General features: G+C 35.8%; 1 protein-coding gene across 1 annotated transcript; it reads right to left on the bottom strand.

The window, feature by feature from the left end:
- Positions 1-132: 132 nt before the first annotated feature.
- LOC127655525 (transmembrane protein 145-like) lies at positions 133-19668 on the bottom strand. The gene is made up of 15 exons (XM_052143404.1): positions 19459-19668; positions 14117-14191; positions 13503-13580; positions 13034-13120; positions 12830-12931; positions 11356-11440; positions 10118-10189; positions 9827-9895; positions 9504-9584; positions 7897-7975; positions 7588-7681; positions 5787-5959; positions 5371-5491; positions 3213-3401; positions 133-2730 (listed from the first exon to the last, which is right to left on the bottom strand). The coding sequence occupies exons 1-15, from the start codon at positions 19552-19554 to the stop codon at positions 2497-2499; spliced, it is 1635 nt and encodes a 544-aa protein (XP_051999364.1). The 5' UTR covers positions 19555-19668; the 3' UTR covers positions 133-2496.
- Positions 19669-19969: the final 301 nt, after the last annotated feature.

The raw sequence follows: 19969 nt of genomic DNA, 5'->3' as shown, positions 1-19969 counted from the left end.
TATAGGGGCTCTACTATTATAGGGTTTTCAGCCAAATTTTAACTGGAAAACAATTATAAAACCTAAAGCAATTCACAAAACAGCAAAAATGTAACTGTTAAATGTACAAAAATAGCAAACCATTGTTCTGGCCAACAAATATTTTAATTATTGTATAAATGTCTTGCATTAAAATCACATGTGACAGCCTCGATACAAATGAAAACGAGACCTGACATTTAACAATAATAAACTTGTCCTGAAAACAAATTAAAACTTTCAGTAAAACTGTACATTTATTACAGAGTTGACCCTTGTCAATGTCTGCCGGTGTGGTTTAATGTTCACTCTTTATCCAACAGGTACTTTAATTGACAAAAATTACTAATAATTTTTATGGGGTTTCAAACTAGGTGCTTGAAACCAGCATTCAATACCACTACAAGAGAAAACAGATTTGTGTACAGTATGTGGACTTTTGACAAATTACTGAGATATAGCCCTTGTGACAACTTTTACAACAAAAATTTGGTAAATTTCAGGTAAATTGGGTCAACTTTCAAAAAGTGGCTCAATTTACTGGGATTCATCCTATATAATATAGGTGAATATAAATGTTTTACATATAAATGTGGTTGGATTTTATCAGCAGTTGATGTACATTAGAGTTATAGGGTAAGGATTTGCTCATAGTTATATTACAAAAGAAAAGACATTGAAAAAATTATACATTCAAGCCAGTCTAGTAAACCAGACCATTTTAATTTGGCAAAAAGAGTATGTACTGCCAAGTCATTTGACACTTTTAAAATGCATTCAGAATGAACGTGCAACAAAAATGTGCTTAACTGGATCTTTCTGTGCTCCTCAATGTGCTTTGCTAATATCTTTCATACATCCAAAAAGTGTGCTCTCTCTTCTTTGCTTTGTGTGCACACTGACTAAAAAGATTAAAAAAAATGTCAATGCCATTTAAAATCGCATGCTTTTCTGGTGGCTGCCAGTCAGATCAAGTTCTGTGTTAAAAAATGCAAGGACTTTAGGCCCAAAGCACATCTATTAATAATTTAAACTTAAACCACTGGAACCTAGCTTTAATGATTCTTCAAGTATGGTTCTTCTCTTAAAAATCATAATTTTGTATATAAATATGCCATTGTGTACATAACATATAGGATTATATATGTAACCTCTGTAGGTTATGCTGATGTTGATATATAACAGAAATGTGACACAATCAATTGTTGTGGTCATTTTTACAGATAAATCATTTACCTGTACATTATAAAATTGTGTAACACACCGTATTGCACTATGGTTGCATTTGCAAGGGTCGCCATGGGTAATTTAACAAGTGTGTAGAAATAGTAAAATGCTCCATGCAGTTAATACAAAGTGTATTTGTAAGTGTAGAGTTATAATTTCATTTGACACTCAAGTAAACAAACAACCCCAGTGGACTGATAGAATAAAAGTCACTGCTCCATATCCACAGAAGATCCGCTGTGGGTGAGTGTAAAACACTCTTTTCAATGTGCAACAAAATTTGCAGGAATTGAATCTGAACTCCAAACACTCATGCAGTGAACAGCTCTGTCACGTTCAGGTAAACGTGTATTAAGCTGTTAGTATGGAGTGGACAATACTGAGAGCTAGGATGAAGATAGCATGTCCTCATCCATTATCTGCTTGAGTTAATTATTCTCTACATACATGTACTGTATACAAAATGAAGACTGCTAGTACTGAAAACTAGGCACACCCAAAATTACATTGAATATATCAGAAAGTAGACAAAGCACAAACATGCATGGTGTAAAAATACTGCCTAGCTGTCCACGTTAACTTGCCATTGCAGTTTAACATCAGTTTGCAAAGTCTCTAGTTTATATTTATTTGTATTTCTATTTGTATTCAATGTGAATAAAAATATAAACCCCAAATGAGCTCAACATTACAAACAAATTATGTAAATAAATGTAAAAAAAAAAAAAATTGCCACTGCATCTATAAAGGAGATGAATACTTGGTTCTGTGTCATTAAAATGGCATGGAAATTCTAATATTAACAGCACCACATGAAATGAACGAAGCACAAAAAAAAGTGTAAATGAGCTCACTGTACTGTTACTGTACACATCGCTATCCTATTGTCACATTAATTTTTAAATATCTCTATTCTAGATTCTCAACTGTCTCTTGACACTCTTTTGCACTGTCTATATATTACCTCTCCAATGACTCTGTCGTCTCACTGAAATATTTATTGCTTCTTATTTTTTTAGGAGTAAAGTGAGTGGGTTACGTCCCGATCTCTTTCTTCATCCTGCACTTTGCATTTCTCATTACAAATTCAAGATTAAGAAGTTTTGGTAACTTTTTTAAAAATGGCTTCCTTTATATGCTTGCCTTAACCTAATCTACTGAAATATTTAAATCGATTCCACCTCTTAGATATCCAAAGTAGATATTTTTGCTTTGTCCCTCCTCCACATGCATGTTTCTCTACAGTCTGCTCTAGGCACTGGAACCCATCCCTGTGGCCCCTTGCATACTAAAATACTCTGTGAAGTGGGACGTTAATCTGGGAGGAGGGGGGGAGTGGGCAGAGATACGTGATGGTATTGGAGGAGGAAGAGGAGAAAAGTTAGATGACAGGTCTGCCGTTGTGGTGATGATCTTATGCTCACTGTTTCTTGGCACTTCCTGTCCCTTCTGAGCCACCACCTCATCTATCGTCTTAACGGGGTCCTCAAAAAGGAAAAATTAAATAGATAATTTGAAATAGCATGATTCTAGAATTTTCTGTTGAACAGCTGCCCTGCTTGAAAATCTCTATTGAATTTGACAATTCACCCAAAAAGGAAAATTCTGTCATCAGTTACTCACCCTCATGTTGTTTCAAACCCTTATGACTTTCTTTCTCACACAAAACTGTTAGCCTCATTCACCATTCACATTCATTGCACATTTTTTCCAAACAATAAAAGTGAATGGTTACCGAGGTTGCCAGTCACTCACATTATACTAACATCTCCTTTTGTTCAAATGGTTTGGAACAACATGAAATAATGACTGAATAATGGCACCTTTTTTTTGTGGATGAACTTCAATGTACTCATAAGTAGGTCCTTTCAAGTAATATTTTAATCAATTTAGGTGTCATGAATGCATTTGATCTAAATGGTTCTTAAATCTTTTTTCCTTACCACCTAAAATATAGTAATACTCACTGGAGAATGTATAGAGAAGAGCTCTGTGAAGTTTGGCTGCGAATCTCCCAGGAAGGAGCTGTTCCCATAAGCATGGTGAGGGAAACTCTCTGCCCCCATGCCTTTGGGACTGGAGAGAAGAATGCCTATTTGAGACGTCCTCACATGGTAGGGAAAGTTCTTATTGGCTGCTGATGGGCGTGTGATGGCCTAGAAAAGACATGTTAAGTCATACTCTGGGTCGTATTTCCATGTTTATTGAACCATATTATTAGCTTAAAGCTGATGTGTGTAGTTTTTTATGTTCAAATGATTTCATGTATCCCACTTTAAAATGCAGAGTCAACTGCAAGTAAGCTATTAGTAGGTTGATTTTACTTAAAAGTGTAAAACTCACTGTGGTGCTATTAAAGTTGGCATGAAATGAAAATGACGACTGTTTTTACTTCCATATTATATTTCCAAGTAAAGAAGCCTATTAAAGAAGAAAAATTGGCAGGACTTGATTTTATCCATCAATTGTTGATTGAATTGTGAAAAGTGGGCATTGTATATCAGAATGCAGGCAGATCTAAACGTGAGTTTGCAATCAACAGATACACACACACACACACACACACACACACACCCTTTCCACTTTGCTGTTCCTGCCAGATTCAGGGAAAATATGAAGCGATCTCAGTACTGGCCCTCTTTTCCACTGACTTGAGAACAGACAACACAGAACACAGCACACCATGGTCTATGCTTACTATGAGACTGAAATCATTGTGCAAGTCCAGTGCAAATAAATGTGAAACAAGTGAATAGAAGATTTAATAATTTTAATGTTTTAAATCACAATGCACTAAATTTTAAGAAAAAGAACACTTACTCCTGCTGTACATCCCTGGATACCTCCAAAAGAGGTTGCATTACAAAATATGAATAAACTCCAGACACTTTTTCAGCATCAGACTCACAGTCCACTCAGAAATGATAATTTCTGGAAGCATTTAGGCATGAAATGTCTAAAACACAACCGTATATTCGCTGTTATTATTCCTCCATCAAAATGTAAAATTCAAGCCAGCGTGCCCATAAACAAGGTATTTTGGGGTAAGGAACAGTGTTTTTGGGAGGGAAACAGCTGAAAATATTAGCTAATTTGAGGCCAAGTTTGTTTACATGACCTTTGAAGGGGAGGGGTTAAAACTTGGCTTAACTGCAGCACGGCCTTACAAACATCAGCAGAAAAGAGTCAGATATATCACAGAAGGAGCACTTTATGACATTTTGATTAAAGATTACATTCAAAGAAATTATAGCAAATATGCATGGATGAATATAGTTCACAATAACACCAATAACATGAATTAATCAAATAAATAGGGTCAATTTAGATTTTATACCAACATTAAAACATCCTTCTTTTTGTCTGAATGCCCTGTCAGCCCAAAAGAGCAACATTGGCTCGACCAATCGTGCGAGTTTGGGGCGGAACTATCTGTTTGTGCCACCACTGGATTTATTTTTGCTATTTTGTTTGTTTGTTGCAGAAATTACACACTTCAGCTTTAAATAGATAACGTAATTGATAAACAAAAATATCCTAAATAATTAAGTAACTTATTACAGTAAGAAACTATTTAAAGGAATTTTCCAGGATCAATACAAGGTAAGCTCAATCGACAGCATTTGTGTCATAATATTGATTACCACAAAAATGTATTTCGATTAGCAAAAATCGAGGTTACAGTGAGGCACTTATAATGGATGTTAAATGGGCCAATCCGTAAACATTAAAATACAAACTGTTTCAAAAGTATAGCCACAAAATATAAACAATATGCATGTTAACATGTTTCTAGTGTAATAAAATCGCTTACTAACCTTTTCTATCATGTGTCAACAAACCCTAAAACAACTGAACAAAATGATGATTTAACCAACTTTACAGCTCAAATAACACGAGTTTTAACAAAAGCTTCACATTTCTGCCTTTAAACCCTCCAAAAATTGGCCCCATTTACTTCTATTGTAAGTGCCTCACTGTCTCAATTTTTGCTTCTTTTTTAAATAAAAGGACAGACGAGTCGAAATTATTTTTTATGATAATAAGTTTTATGTTACAATTGCTGTCCATTGAGCTTAACTTGTATCAAACCTGGAATATTTCTTTAAGTAACAAAATACATACCAGGAATACAATATGGGCATAAAGATGGATGCCAAGTTGGATGCCATTCACAATCTTTTCCCTGGCCCATCGAGAGATACCAAAGTTGGCAATTAGGGCCATGACTGGCACAGCAAAAAACCTAAGGGACAAAAAAAAATAAATAAAATAAAAATTTGGATATATACAGACAACTAAAGCAATGAAAGATGGAAAGCAGCTTTATGGTCTATTAATCTGAACTCAAGCTGTTGGCATAGAGTAAAGAGCAACAACCCACAAAGGTGTAGAAACAAACATTTATGCTTCCACATGCCTTTTCATCATGACATGGCAAAATGGCATAGAATAAATTAAACATACTGTAGCTATGGCAGCAATGTAAATAAATATAATAAAATGAGCTTCTGATTTAGTAGGAAGATAGTTTAACTCACCACAGAGTGTACGCAGTGAAGAAGGGAATGTAGAAAGGTTGTTTTTCAGGGTAGTGTTTGAGCGACACCAGCACAGCATAGCAGAACCATACGTATGCAAGCAGCTGCAAACCCATTAGACCATACCCTGCAGGGCTGTCATAAGCATACAGCACCTCGCCTGGATCAAAGAACTTCACACACACACACACACACAAACACAGAGATAAGGTGTATAAAAGTGGAGAACAGTAAAATCACATGCTCTTGGCATCCTGTCTGTATGATTGATGGTTTTAAATCTGATCGTGGCACAAATCTGTTAGGCGGCACAAGTGGAATGTAGCAGAACATTTCTTAAATCCAAACATCTAAAGCTGCATTAGAGCAATGGGTGACATTGATGCAAGATGCAATAGGACCTCTTCCGGGATACTTCAAGTGCCTATCTCTCTACAACTGGGTTATTCTCTCTGCCTGTCTCTCCCTCTCTCTCTTTCATTATCTATCTATCTGCCTCGTTCTATTACACCACGCTACAGCAACATGCTCGTACTGAGTAACTCCATCTCATAGCCTTACATTATGTATAGAGTAGCACGTCAATGATAATGAGCCCTCAGACTTGTAATAAAGATATAAGACTTTTGTGACTGCATTTCTGGTAATTATCTATAGTTAGGAGAGCAAAATGGGTTTATCAACTTTTAAGAAAATAGGGTAAAAAACACTTCCCATATCTTTTGTTGTTGACGTTGAACACCATGCATCCAATCGAACTCACAAAGACGCAAATTCATCTATTACTTGGGAGAATCTAGCCAAATTATGCCAATACCAACACAGACATGTTGTGTAACACTCTCATTTTCAAAAACCATACAACATAAAAGAAAATATTATCCAGATTGCTTTAAATATAGGTTTACTTGTAGCATGGATGGACTGTTTGTGCCAAGTAATGCAGAAAATTACTGGCTGCCAAGAGCATGAAACCATCAATAATGAAGAGACAATTAGAAACCATGCAGTTTAAATATTCAATATTCAGATACTCAGTCAACATTATTTGTAGCATAATGTTGATTACCACAAAAAAAATATTTTATATCTTCCCTTGTTGACAAAAATAAATGCAAACATCTTGGTTATGGCAAGGTTACAATAAAAACAAATCAGGCCAGTCCATAAACATTAAAATACACACAGCTTTAAAAGTATATTCATTGGATGTAAACATTATTTTAGTATGATAAATAACTTACAACTGTGTCACAGTAAATGCAATATTACAACTTCGTTGCAATGTTGAAGTATCCCTGGTAAAACTTGAAATCGATATCATAATAAAATCATGTAGAACAGAGATTTTATCAAACTATAATCATGTTAACATGTATAATATGTATGTCTTGTTGCTATACTTCCATTTTTTTTTTTCATGGACTGGACCTATTCACTTCCATTGGAAGTGCCTTAAAGTAACCTAATTTTATTTTGATTTTATTTGTTTTGTTTTTTTTTACAACCGTGGGATGAGTTAATTTTCTGTGATAATGAACGTTATGCTATAGATGCTGTTGACTGAGTGTAACTTGTATTGAACCCAAAACATTCCATTAATACATTTCAATGTTTGGTTTTAAGGGCATTTTTGTTCACTTTTATTTGATAAACAATACTTTTATTTGATATTACTGTATTGATTGCCACTAGATGTCTAATGTAAAATTAGTGGAATCAGTTTAGAACCACTGATCTTAGTACACTATAAAAAAATCATCAATCTGTGAAACCATGTCCTAAGGAAATCAAATCTTACTTCTGCTTCGTATATGAAGAGGATGATGTAGGTGATGGTGTACACTGTCATATAAATGGAAAGTTTGACAGAGCCACTGTGGCTTATTCTGGCCCTGGTTGACAAACAAAAAGAAACATTATCATGCATATCATTTTTTAAGACTAGCTCAATTATATTCTCATGTGTGATGTACAGAAGTGAGTTTGAATAATTATCTCCAGTGTGTCACGACATTTGACCAATACATTGTCTTTTCAACTGGGTCACATTTGCATGATTAGCCTTGTAAGTCATTACCCACATTAAGGAACAAGTAAGGCTTCCTACCTGGTAACTGTGAATCCTTTCCCCAAGAGAATCAGCATAAGCAGGAAAACCAGGAAGCTCACAGAAAAGAGTAATTTCCCTGGTGAGAGGGGGAGGCCCACAGAGGACAAGGCAAGTGACCACAAGTAGGTTACACTATGAATTTGTAAGGCCTCTTTAAGAAATGAAATTAGGTCAGCATGAATGCATGCAGTCACACACATGTGCAACATGTTGAACCTGAGCATGTTCATTATTGTTGATCATATTTATTTCATGCATCACAGAAACACTTGATTCTGATTGGTCATTCGCAACACTGTGTGGTCAAAAATCTTTGTGTAATGACAGCTAAACTGTGGATTTCATACAAACGGTTGCCACTGTTGCTGCTTCTTCGTGTCTCTTGTATCACTCTCGCGGCTCTGTTTTCATATCAACGGAAGTTTGAAAAGTAAATTGGCAGCATCTTGCGACTCAAGGTGACTACCAACTATAGTAAAATCTCTTTTATATGGCTAGAAGCTCAGCAGTGCCCAGTTAAAACAAGAAAATGAAACATTTACAATAAAATACTTTTTAGACTGTTATAGAATTTAGAACAGTGCTTCTCCAAGGCCTCTCATTTGGTAAGATATTTACTGTGTTTATTCTGCTGTAATTATGGCAAAACTGCTTGTTTCCCAACCTTATTTATTAATGGAAATTAGGCGTGTCAATAGATTAAAATCACAATCAATTTTGTGATTTTGTTTCAATAACTCTACTGTACGTTCTTCTATAAAAACAACAATTGTTGAAGGGGGTTGTTGAATTAAAATAAGAAATACAATATCAGTATACAGGTTGTACTACTTAATCTAGATTAGAAATCATATATAATTATAATTTATCATAGATTATTCTATTTTATTTGAAATAAATTTAAATCATATTGCATCCCCCTTGGTAGTTTTCTGTGGTCCCGGCCCTTTTGGGAACCACTGATATAGAATACTTATACATATTATTTTTCAACTAAGTGGACTATTTTTGAGCAAACGCTTAAACTAATCTACAAAGTAAAATAATAAGATAACAAAATAATTTTAACAAATAACTCAAATTAATATTTGTGGTAACACTTTACAATGAGGTTCCATTTTTGTTAACATTAGTTAACAAACTAACAATGAACAATATATATTTACAGCATTTATTAATCTTGGTTAATGTTAATTTCAATATATATGAATAAATTTTTTAAATCAGAAGTTGTATTAGTTGCTGTAACATTAGTTAATACACTATGAACAAAAAATTAACAATTGTATTTGTATTAACTAACATTAATAAAGATTAATAAATGCTGTAAAAAACATTTTGCTCATTGTTAGTTCATGACACATAATGCATTAACAAATGTTAATGAATGGAACCTTATTGTAATGTGTTACCATATTTGTTAATGTATTTATTAATTTAGTAGGTAGCCATGTAATATGTGGGATAATGAAAAGTCAACCGGTCATTATCACAAAATAAACCCCTTCAGGATGATACCACACCCCTCTGCTATGCATAGGGGTTTATTTGGTGATAATGACCAGCTGACTGGGCATTATCCCTTACTAAAGTGCTTTCCTCACCTAATATCTTCAGACTGCCATTCCCGACACCATCTCTGGCATAAAGGCCCCAGTAAATGCAAAAGAATAGCAGGCTTAAGACTGGGAGGAAGGAACCAGAAAGTGAAAGAAAGTATGCAGAGAAAAGAGAGGGATCACAGTGGGAGTAGCAACAAGAGGGCAGAGAAAGGAGCAGAATGTGTGGAGGAGATCAAGAAGAGGAGATTACACAAGAAATATTGTTATACATCCAGGTTTGCAAACCTCAGTCACACAAAAGCCATGAACTGTGCTTGTGTTTATGTACAGTACGTGAGTGGGTGTGTGCCGGTGGTCTTTCTCACCCTCAACTCCAGCTGCAGTCATAAACATCTTATAGGTTGTATGGAGCAGCTGTCTTCCCTTTAAATTATCTTAAAGAATTACAGAGACATTGATAGGGATTCAGGGGAGATAAATGACTAAATCCAGAGAGACTAAGAACAGAGAGGCACCATAAGATCTGTATGATTGTTTGTCTTGAGGAGATGGCTAAAAATATCCTTTAATTTAACTCTGAATAATAAGGCTTGCAAATTATTCACTGAGACCAATGAATTTGGGGTCTTTTATACCTCCAGGACATGAAAACTCACAAGCAAAATAACAAGACAGAGTAAACACAGTGGCGAATATGACCAAGAATGTGATGTCGGTCTCCAGGATGCCTGAAACAGATTAATAGAACAAAAACAAGAAATTTAATGTAGTCACAGTATGAAGTCTAAATATGAGCTGAGACTAATATGTCTCATTCAATAACCATGCATCCATACACATATATTTGTGCTTAAGAACTGTGCATGAATGTTTTCACCAGGAATCATGATTCATCTCTGAGTTTGCACTTAAATTCATTCCAAATTTAGGATAAAATTGATTATATATTTAGGATAAAATTTCGAAATCAAATAAAACCAAACATGCATAAAAAAACACATACTCAAAAAGGCCCTAAAAGGCGGTACAGCGGGTCCTAAATGGAGTTCTTTTTCACTTTTGGGTCTAAACTGAGTTACTGTAATCGAATTACTTTTTAAGTAAAAAAAGTAGTGTAAAACATTATATTTTACATTACTGTAATCGGATTACAGTTACTGACTTAATTACTTTAAGTTAAGTAAAAAAGTTAATTACTTTAGTACACAACTTGGGTTACACATATTTCTAAAATAATATTATGACCTATTTATGAAGAAAACATGAATTATGTTAATATGTACATCTGTTTGTGTTTCTGTAAAAGATGAATGGCGTGCACCCCCTAACAAAAACAGTGTGTGGTGCATCACTTGCGTGTGACAGCGAACAGAGGAAATATAGACATTATTTTGAATTCACTGAAAGAAAAAAGAAAACATTTTTAAAAACTCAAAGTAATTAGTAATGCGATTCTTTTTCCAATGTAAGGATCATTAAAAAAGTCTGATTAAAATTTTTAGATTATTAATTTGTAGTGGATTACTTTTTTGAGTAACTTACCCAACATTTTTATTTAGGGTGTGTTTTATACAAATTACTAACTGGGGCATGCACTCTCATTTAAAATAATCTGGATTCATCACAACTTCAAAACGAGTGTAAGAACAAATATATGTGGGAACGCAACTGTTGAAAATCCAGAAATCTTTTGCCTTGGAACCTTTTATATGCACAGATGTATGCAACTTTTCTTAGTGAATGAGACCCATTATCTTTTAAAGATACAATCATGCACATTTCTATAATAACTTAACTTTCATTATTCTTAATGAGTGCTGTGAAAGTTGATGAATATGAATACATTTTGCTAAGCATTCACATAATATCCTTCTCTCTTTAAGTCGTGTCTTACCAAATTCATCTGCGGAGAAGTGCTGGGTCCAGAAAGACTGCCCATTGGTTAAAGTCATTTCATATTCCAACTGCAGCCCATCTCCCTGTGTTGCATGGCAAAAGAGAAAAAGAGGGAGATCAGAGGAAAGACAAGAAGGAGGCGAGCAGGGAGCTTGAGAGGGACATAGAAACACTGAGTGTACAAATAGATCTTTGGGCCATAAAAGACTTCAAAGAAACAGCGTTTCTAGCTGTTGAGAGTATTTGGGCCCAGCTTAATAAAAGAGAAACACTTTAATTTCACTTGGCAGGAAAATCCCATTCTCTCTCCCTCTCTCCATCAAAAGGGTGAGGAGCATGAAGCATGCCCAATCACAAAATCAATGTGACCAGAGATAGCGAGGCGAGAGAGAGACAGCAATATAGAGTGAGAGAGGGTTATATAGAAAGAGAATGAGCCGTAAAGCTAGAAGTGAGTAATCAAAGACTGTAACAGAAGTTAGGAAGCACAGAGGTATAAGACTGGGCAATGTGAAAGTGAGTATGAGAGAAAGAGAGAAGAGATATTGGCATCAGACACAGAAAAGTTGCCTTAGGAGCAGTGCACAGAGAATATGCTTAACTGCAGTCCAACAGGTTTAGTATAATGTCTATCAGCCTGCCTCCATCCATGAAACAGCCCTTTAAATTTAGGCCCATTTACAGTAGGTGGCTAAAATCCCTTTACAATTACACCACTGCATGCACAGTTCTTTCTGCAGCTCTTCCACAACAGAATAGCTTATTGTCTTCTGAAAAGGGTCTAATTTAGCACTTAGCCTATTCAACCAAAAAGTCTCTTTAATCAAGTTGCTTAAAATCAGTTCAAATTTAAAACTTCCCATGTATCTTCTATGCCATATCAAAGTAGGCAAATATATATAAAAATAGGCCTAATGTATTGTTCTTTTCATTAATAGCTTGACAAATATACTTATCATTAAATAATCCTAACTTTTGCTAATTACATGAGACTGATCATATACTAAATGTAACTTTATAACACATTTCAACCATCCTCCATGAAAAGTGTTACATTACTTTACACATTTGTTTTATGTATAAAATGTGAATAAATAAATACAATGAATTTTCACATTCTAAATGTTATTACTGATGTACATACTGTAGCAGAGAAAGATAGGGCAATTTTCATGAAAACTGTCAACAAAATGTCCTTTTCATACTGTATTTAGCCTCAAATAGAACCAGGACAACTTGATATTCAACTGAAACAACATTACTATAATGAATGCCAATCACTTTTCTGAAAAGAGCATGCTTACTTTGTGATAAAACAAAGGGATAATGCTTCCAGTCTTAGGGTTTTGAATACGTCAGAGGAACTTTACAAAATGTTTAAAGAAATACTATTAGATTTTCAATATTAGTGTGTATTTTTGTTTCACCATTATCATTGCAGAGTATGTAGAAAATTGACTGTTACCACTCACCCCACACTTGCTGAGAGCGATGTACCACCATCTTTCTCTGACGGAGCGAAAACTTCGACCTCCTACACAACTCAGCATCTCCTCATTACCCTCTCCTTCAACCTTACAAAGATAGGCACAAAGAGAAAAGGGTTATAAGAACAATCATGCATGAGCCAAACAAAACCACACACAAACACTAAGATTGACTCCTCCATGTCTTACCACACAGCCAGACCAGGTATAGTGGGTGGTCAGGTTGATGACCTGGTTGTTTTCGGGCCTCAGTACTGACTCTTTCTGGTAACAATCCTATAGAGCACATAAACACTCCATCAATAAATATGTGCTGTCCATTGCATTTCAAACACTCTATAACAAGACCTGAAGTCTGCAGCAGCAGGTCTGATTAAATGCAGGGGTTTCCTACAAGTCCTTTGTCAAACATGCCTGCCATGTCGATCCTTCCATGGGGTGGAAGAAAATTTACTGTATTTAAAGACACTTGCACTGACACTTGTGCTTTTTTGAAAACTGGATTTGGGCTCCTAATCCTTAGAGCACTGCTGAGAGTTATTCTTTAATTCTCATATTTCCTACTTCAGTGTGTGTACACATTTGTACACATACACAGTTTGTCAGTACACTCAGTAAATTCACAAACAGACACAGAGATTGTCAGTGAATGTCTCACCTTCTCCGGCCTCTTGTACACAGCTGGCCACTGAGAGCTTTCATCAAAGTAGAGCAATATGTTCTGACAGCAACGGGACTTTAAGAGGAAGACATACATAGAGAAAGAGGAAGATAGAGAGAGACATAGAGAATTAATACCTACATTTTATTTGCCACTGAAACACTTGAGTATATAGGGAGGATTACAGAATGAGCAATAGTCCTATGACAATGAATGAATGACACAAAAAGAAAAAATGAAGCACAGACTGATAACAAACCCAGAAGGAGATGAGTATGAGAGACAGGGACTGCATCAAGGAGGAGGAGGAATTATAAAAAGGAAACAAAAACATTAAAAATGGATAACATTCAAAAATTTGATTGATTTGACTGTAATGTGTAAACTATGTAAAAAGATTTATTGGTTGGACTGTTTTGTTTTTAAAGCATTCCAAACAAGTTATAATAGCATTACAAGCAAATAAAATAAAACCTTGTGTGTTTGTAATGAAAAAGAGAGAGAGAGAGAGAAAAAAATTCAAAAATATAATATAAGTAAATAAACCTACATTTTGTGGAAAATACTATACCGAGGTGAAGTTGACAAAAGTAATCATTCTGTAATCTTACCCTGGGGTATCGGAATTTAAAGTCCAATCTGCCAAAATCAGTCAGGAAGCAAAACCTCGTGAGGAACACCCAGTCCTGTGGAGAAGGAGGGAGGGGAAACAAAATAAGTCATTTATTAACTTTTAATGCACTTTTAACAGTTTAAATACATTCATAATATACTCCAGGGTTCTTTAAAGTTAAATTGTGTGATTTCTGAAACTCCAGTGTCACTAAATGGAATTGCAAAAATAGATTTGAAAAATATTGTTTTCAAATAGACTCTTTAAGTCTTTCATTGGTTGTACAAACAGATAATCCTACCCCAAACTCACACCATTGGTCGAGTCAATGTTGCTCTGTCGGGCTTGACAACCCACTCAAACAAACAGTGGAAGGTTTTGATAGCTGCACAGAGTTACACATTTAGGTGAAATCAACCTATAAATATCTTACTTACAGTTGTCTCTGCATATTAAACTGGTATACAAGGAATAATTTAAAAATATATATATATTTATTTATTTATTTTTTATAGGCCAATAACCCCTTGGTGGATTGTGTGACTGAGCAGAGACCCTGTTTCTACCTTACAATTACTCATCAGTGGGTGCTGAAGGAAGTTTGTGTGTGTGTGTGTGTGTGTGTGTGTGTGTGTGTGTGTGTGTGTGTGTGTGTGAGCGTGTATTTATCACTTTGTGGGGACCAAATGTCCCCATAAGGATAGTAAAACCCGAAATTATTGACCTTGTGGGGACATTTTGTCGGTCCCCATGAGGAAAACAGCTTATAAATCATACTAAATGATGTTTTTTGGAAATGTAAAAATGCAGAAAGTTTTCTGTGAGGGTTAGGTTTAGGGGTAGGGTTAGGTTTAGGGGATAGAATATAAAGTTTGTACAGTATAAAAGTCATTATGTCTATGGAAAGTCCCCATAAAACATGGAAACACAACATGTGTGTGTGTGTGTGTGTGTGTGTGTGTGTGTTGATGATGTTGTTGTTGTTGTTGTTGTTTCTGTGCTTAGTTTGAGTTTACAACAGCTTTGTGCTCCTTCCAAACATGGTGATATGCTCTCATCTCCTCCATGGTCTACAAAACCCAGGTGGCATGTGGTAGCTTTAGATCTGTTTAGAAACTTGTAATAGCCAAACATATTTGGAATTACACAACATGGTCAATGCATGATAGCAATGCGCACAAACAGAATAGAATTCAGAGCACAGCTTTTCTGTTTATAACACATACTCAGAGCACAGGATGGAATTAGTGTTTATCAAACACAGAACCGCTCGCTATAAGACTGCGAAAACACAGCATTTTGAGCCTCATTTGTAATACATTACAGATCAGAGTGGCACATATATGAGATACATGACACTTGTAAACTTCGGCGGCTCCGTATTTCAGATCGTGCTCGAAAGTGAAACAGTAATTGGCCAGTGGTGAATTTCTGAAGAGAGCGTGACAGCTCAGTTGAGGTGAAAATGTATTTGCTTATGAAAAACAAAATGGGATAGTTGTGCTCTATTGGCGGAATTCCTGTAGTGTCATCAGGGACCCTAAGCATACTGCAATAGTTCAGGGGTCAATTAAGTTCTTGCAGATTTCAGAACTTTGCTAGGGTCTTGTACACTTGTCTCTGAAACTTACACTGACAGACTTACACATAAAGTCAGTGAGGTATAAAAAGGCACTAAGTGGGTTCCAGCCTTTAGCCCCCTGTCCATATTAACTTGCTCTGTACTGTCTGCTGTTGGTGGTTTCCATAACAACTGGTATCCTAGACAATAAGGGACACCAACCCCAAGAATCTCTGACCCAGAAGTCCAAAAATCCATTAAGGTAAAGCCAGGAATCATGTGACTATGCTTCTGAAAGACCACCTTGTCTCAAACAAAAAACTACTTAACAAAAACCCACTTAGCAAAAACCCACTGAAACTCAGTTTCTGACTATTGTCATGGCAACGGACACATGCTGCACTTTGCAGCTGCTATAGAAACCAGGAGAGGCCCAACTTGGTCTAAACCCTGTTCCACTCCCCATATAACATGGATTAAACTGTCCTGCCTTTTCTTTTTAGGCTTTCGGTCCTTGTTCACATTCCCATCTGTTACATTTCCTCATGTGGGTGCCTGCCCAGATCCATTCTGAGTTTATGTGTCTGATAAATTTGTTCTTTTTCTCCATTGCTCTCGCTCGGAGACCTTTTACCAGATGGCCAACTCTCATTGGCTTTGGCTCTGCAGGGGTGTTTAAAGGGATAGACCCCCCCAAAAAAATTAAATTATGTCATCATTTATTCACACTTATGTTGTTCAAAACCCATATGTCTCTCTCTTCAGTGGAACACAAAAGGAGATGTCAGGCAGCTGTAAGTCTCATTGCATCTTTTTCATGCAATGAATAAGAATGTTACGGAGACAGAAATTCTGCCTAACCTTACCTAAGAAAGTCATACAGGTTTGAAACAACATGATGAGTAAATTATGACAGAATTTTACATTTTGTGTGCACTACCCCTTTAACATTAAAGCATGATTTTCATTGAAGTTTTTAAATGACACTGCTTAATGTGGACTGTAAGGGATTTAAGACATTACAGCATGACTTTCTTTAAAGCTGCTTTGAAACAAAGTGTATTGATATAAATGCTATACAAATAAAAATTACTTGGCGACTTTAAGAAAAGACTATTTTTGTTTATGAGTGTCAACTCGTATAGTTGCTCAGTGGCTGAATGCTGATTGGTTGCAGAATAAAACGTGTGTTGTGATGCAGAATGGGCCATAAAGACTGTCCCTGCCATCCATCTATTCCCCCACACAGATACTGCATTGTAATACAAAGTCATTGAACCAACCACAAGGAAAGAGACAGAGCCCACAGACACTACATTAATCAAGCACTATAGCAGATGTAGTATCCGGTCACTTCACAGAATCACTGGTGGCCTTACCTCTCTCTCTCTCTCTTTGTCTTCCAGGATCTCTGTCCACTCGCTAAGCCTCATTAACAATTAATTACTAATCAACTAGTCATGTCACCCCAGGTCCATTGGGCTTTTAAATGATTCATTACTTAAGTTACACAACTGGGCAAGACAGTAATATACATGCATTCATATACACACACACACACACACACACACACACACACACACACACACACAGCTATGTCAACTTGAGTCCCCTGGAAAGAGTCTTATATGCCTGTGGCAGTGTTAGTTACCCACAGGCAGTTACCTGCACAAGCCTCTGGTCATGACATCAGCGGATGTGGCTGCATTTTACTTCTCAGACTCTATTTATTAAAAGAAGGAGCATTGCTGGAAGGTGTCTATTCAAATACACAAGTAAATTATTACAAAAATATTAGAGAATAGCACAATTCACTACACTAGTAGGCTATAAGATTTTGAATGTAATTTAAAGCTTTCTGTTGATGTGCATCAGCTCTATATTTGAAATACTGTAGGTTTTGTGATCATAACATGCATCACTAATAATCTTTGATTTTATGGGGTCTCACATAAACACCTTCACTTGATAAAACTTCCCTGTACCGCATTAAAAGTGTGTATATGCGACTGTGTGCATGGCAGTGTGAAAGATCGACCTTGTAAGAAATAAACAGACATGAGATTAATGGACTGTTTAACCATCTCATACAGAGTCCTCAAACAGAACAGGATCAACATTTGGAAGCTGCTGTCATAGGCATAAACTGGTTCTCACTACATTGCCCATGGCAAATGGAGGACAAGACTGCAACTGTTAAATTTCATTTCAAGACACAGAAATGTACAAATAATTTAATCAGTGAAACCGGCCATGTAACACATGTTGCATCGAACTTTCAAAATGATTGAATAGATATACAGCAACTGTATTTGTTCAAATGAACAAACAATGAAACAAAGGCCTACTTTTAAGGCACTTCTTGGTTAATGTCAACATATGCTAAAACATTTTTACATTTAAAGTTGTATATATTGGCATTAGTTAATGCATTATGAAGGAATGTGAACTAATGATGAGAGATGAACATATCCAAGACCAATAAAAGCTGTAAAAAAAAATATTGTTCATTGTTATTTCTTGATAGCTAATGCATTAACTATGTTAATAAATAGAACCTTATTACAAAGTATTAACAGTCATTCAATATATATATATATATATTCCTAAAAGCTATATGGATAAGCTGCATCTATATGACAAGAAAAAGGCATACTCCCCTTTAAACGTGTTATTCCTTCTTAAATTGTTATTTTCTTGCATAATTTTGTTAATTAAATCAATGTGATATATATGTACAACTTTCTGCAATGCCTCAGTTTCACTGCTTGCTTCAGGCCAGTATTTACTTTTTGCACCATGTCGCTATTAAATAAAAACCCAGTGTTTTTATAATAAAACTCTTCCACTAGTTTTAATGCTAAACATTGCAATACAATTTTACTCTCCACAGTGTCAATTTTCAATCATCAATTAAGAAAAAGACTCATATTGGGACACACGTCAACGTTAAAAGCATTTGTGAATTTAATCGTGAACATAATTGGCTGCTAGATTTCTAGCTTCTTTGATGTGAATTTGAGGAGCAGGGAGATATCTGAATCTTGTCCAACAAATATTCATGCACATCACGCGCGCCCTCACACCTTTACAAACACAAAACACAAGCGCACAACTAATCAACCATAAATCTGATAGGACACCAGCATCTGTCTGATAACTGCAAACCAATATGAATAAAGAACACTGGAGGACCTCAAACCAGTAATGACTCTATAATAATACTCTTGATCGAAGCACACCTGTAACGACATAACGGACGGGAGGATGTTCTGACGGTGTAAGTTGGTACCGTCCCTAAATACGCGAATATCGAACGTCCAACGTCAAACCAACTTCATGCCAGTTAAGTACGTAGACTATTGGTGATACACGGTTTAAAATATGGTTTATTTTGTCTGAATAGAATTATGCATTTGAGGATGAACTAAGATCAGCTCAAGAGATGGAGAGAAGGTAATGATCTTGGCAAAATCATATTAAAGCATCAGGCTTCCAGATGCCCGCGAATGCAGAGGCGCGTGAAAACACATGCACATACACTTAATAGAGCCTATTTATAACATAAGATGCTAGGCAAATACAGACTGAATAATACAGGATAACTCCAAAGAATAAACAGCATATAATGTTAAAATGTCAAGTCATTTTTATTTGTATATCGCTATTCACAATACACATTTCAAAGCAGCTTTACAGAAAATGATGTTTCAACAGAAAAAGCTGCAATGTAGTCATGTCTTCGAGTCATAATAATGTAATGTAAACATCAGACTCACCTCTTTTGTATTGATGATACCTCTGACGTATTTTCCCACAACCGATCCAACACACAAAATACTGGATACCACAGCGAGTCCTAATACTTTCTCCATTTTTACCGGTTTACCGGCTCTCTCCGTACCGTCTCTGTACTCTTCTTCCAATATTATGTGAGCAGGAAGGCTAGCGGACTATACGGAGATCTGCCAAGTGTGGCTGCCAGATGCGCGTCCTCGTTCTTCTCTCAAATGCATGTATCCCCAGAATTTTCGCCGTGAGCGCGCCTGGCATCATTGCTCTTAGCCAGGAAAGCGTGAAATGCGCGCTGCCGACATTTTATTGCGACATAGCATTACACAAATAGCTGTCACTTTCATGGACAATGTTTTTATTGATTTTTTATCTACGCATAATTTAACTTGGTGTATGTTTGGTGTTTTTTCCATTCCATTAGCCTACACTTAAAAAGACCAAGTTAAACACAGAGATAAGAGAAAGTGTTTATTCAAAAATAAATCAACACATACT

Source organism: Xyrauchen texanus, chromosome 15 (assembly GCF_025860055.1).
Source record: "Xyrauchen texanus isolate HMW12.3.18 chromosome 15, RBS_HiC_50CHRs, whole genome shotgun sequence".
In the NCBI taxonomy this organism is placed as follows: Eukaryota; Metazoa; Chordata; class Actinopteri; order Cypriniformes; family Catostomidae; genus Xyrauchen; species Xyrauchen texanus.
The sequence above is the reverse complement of the archived record's forward strand: the minus strand, read 5'-3'. Positions and strand labels throughout refer to the sequence as shown.

Bases quoted from the DNA above. Each gene is read 5' to 3' on its own strand.
- LOC127655525 (XM_052143404.1), bottom strand. From the start codon at position 19,554: ATGGAGAAAGTATTAGGACTCGCTGTGGTATCCAGTATTTTGTGTGTT. The intron at 9,585-9,826 runs GTGAGAAAGACC...CCTTCCTCCCAG, and splicing joins GACTGCAGCTGGAGTTGAGG to TCTTAAGCCTGCTATTCTTT. The intron at 7,682-7,896 runs GTAGGAAGCCTT...TTTGTCAACCAG, and splicing joins AAAGGATTCACAGTTACCAG to GGCCAGAATAAGCCACAGTG.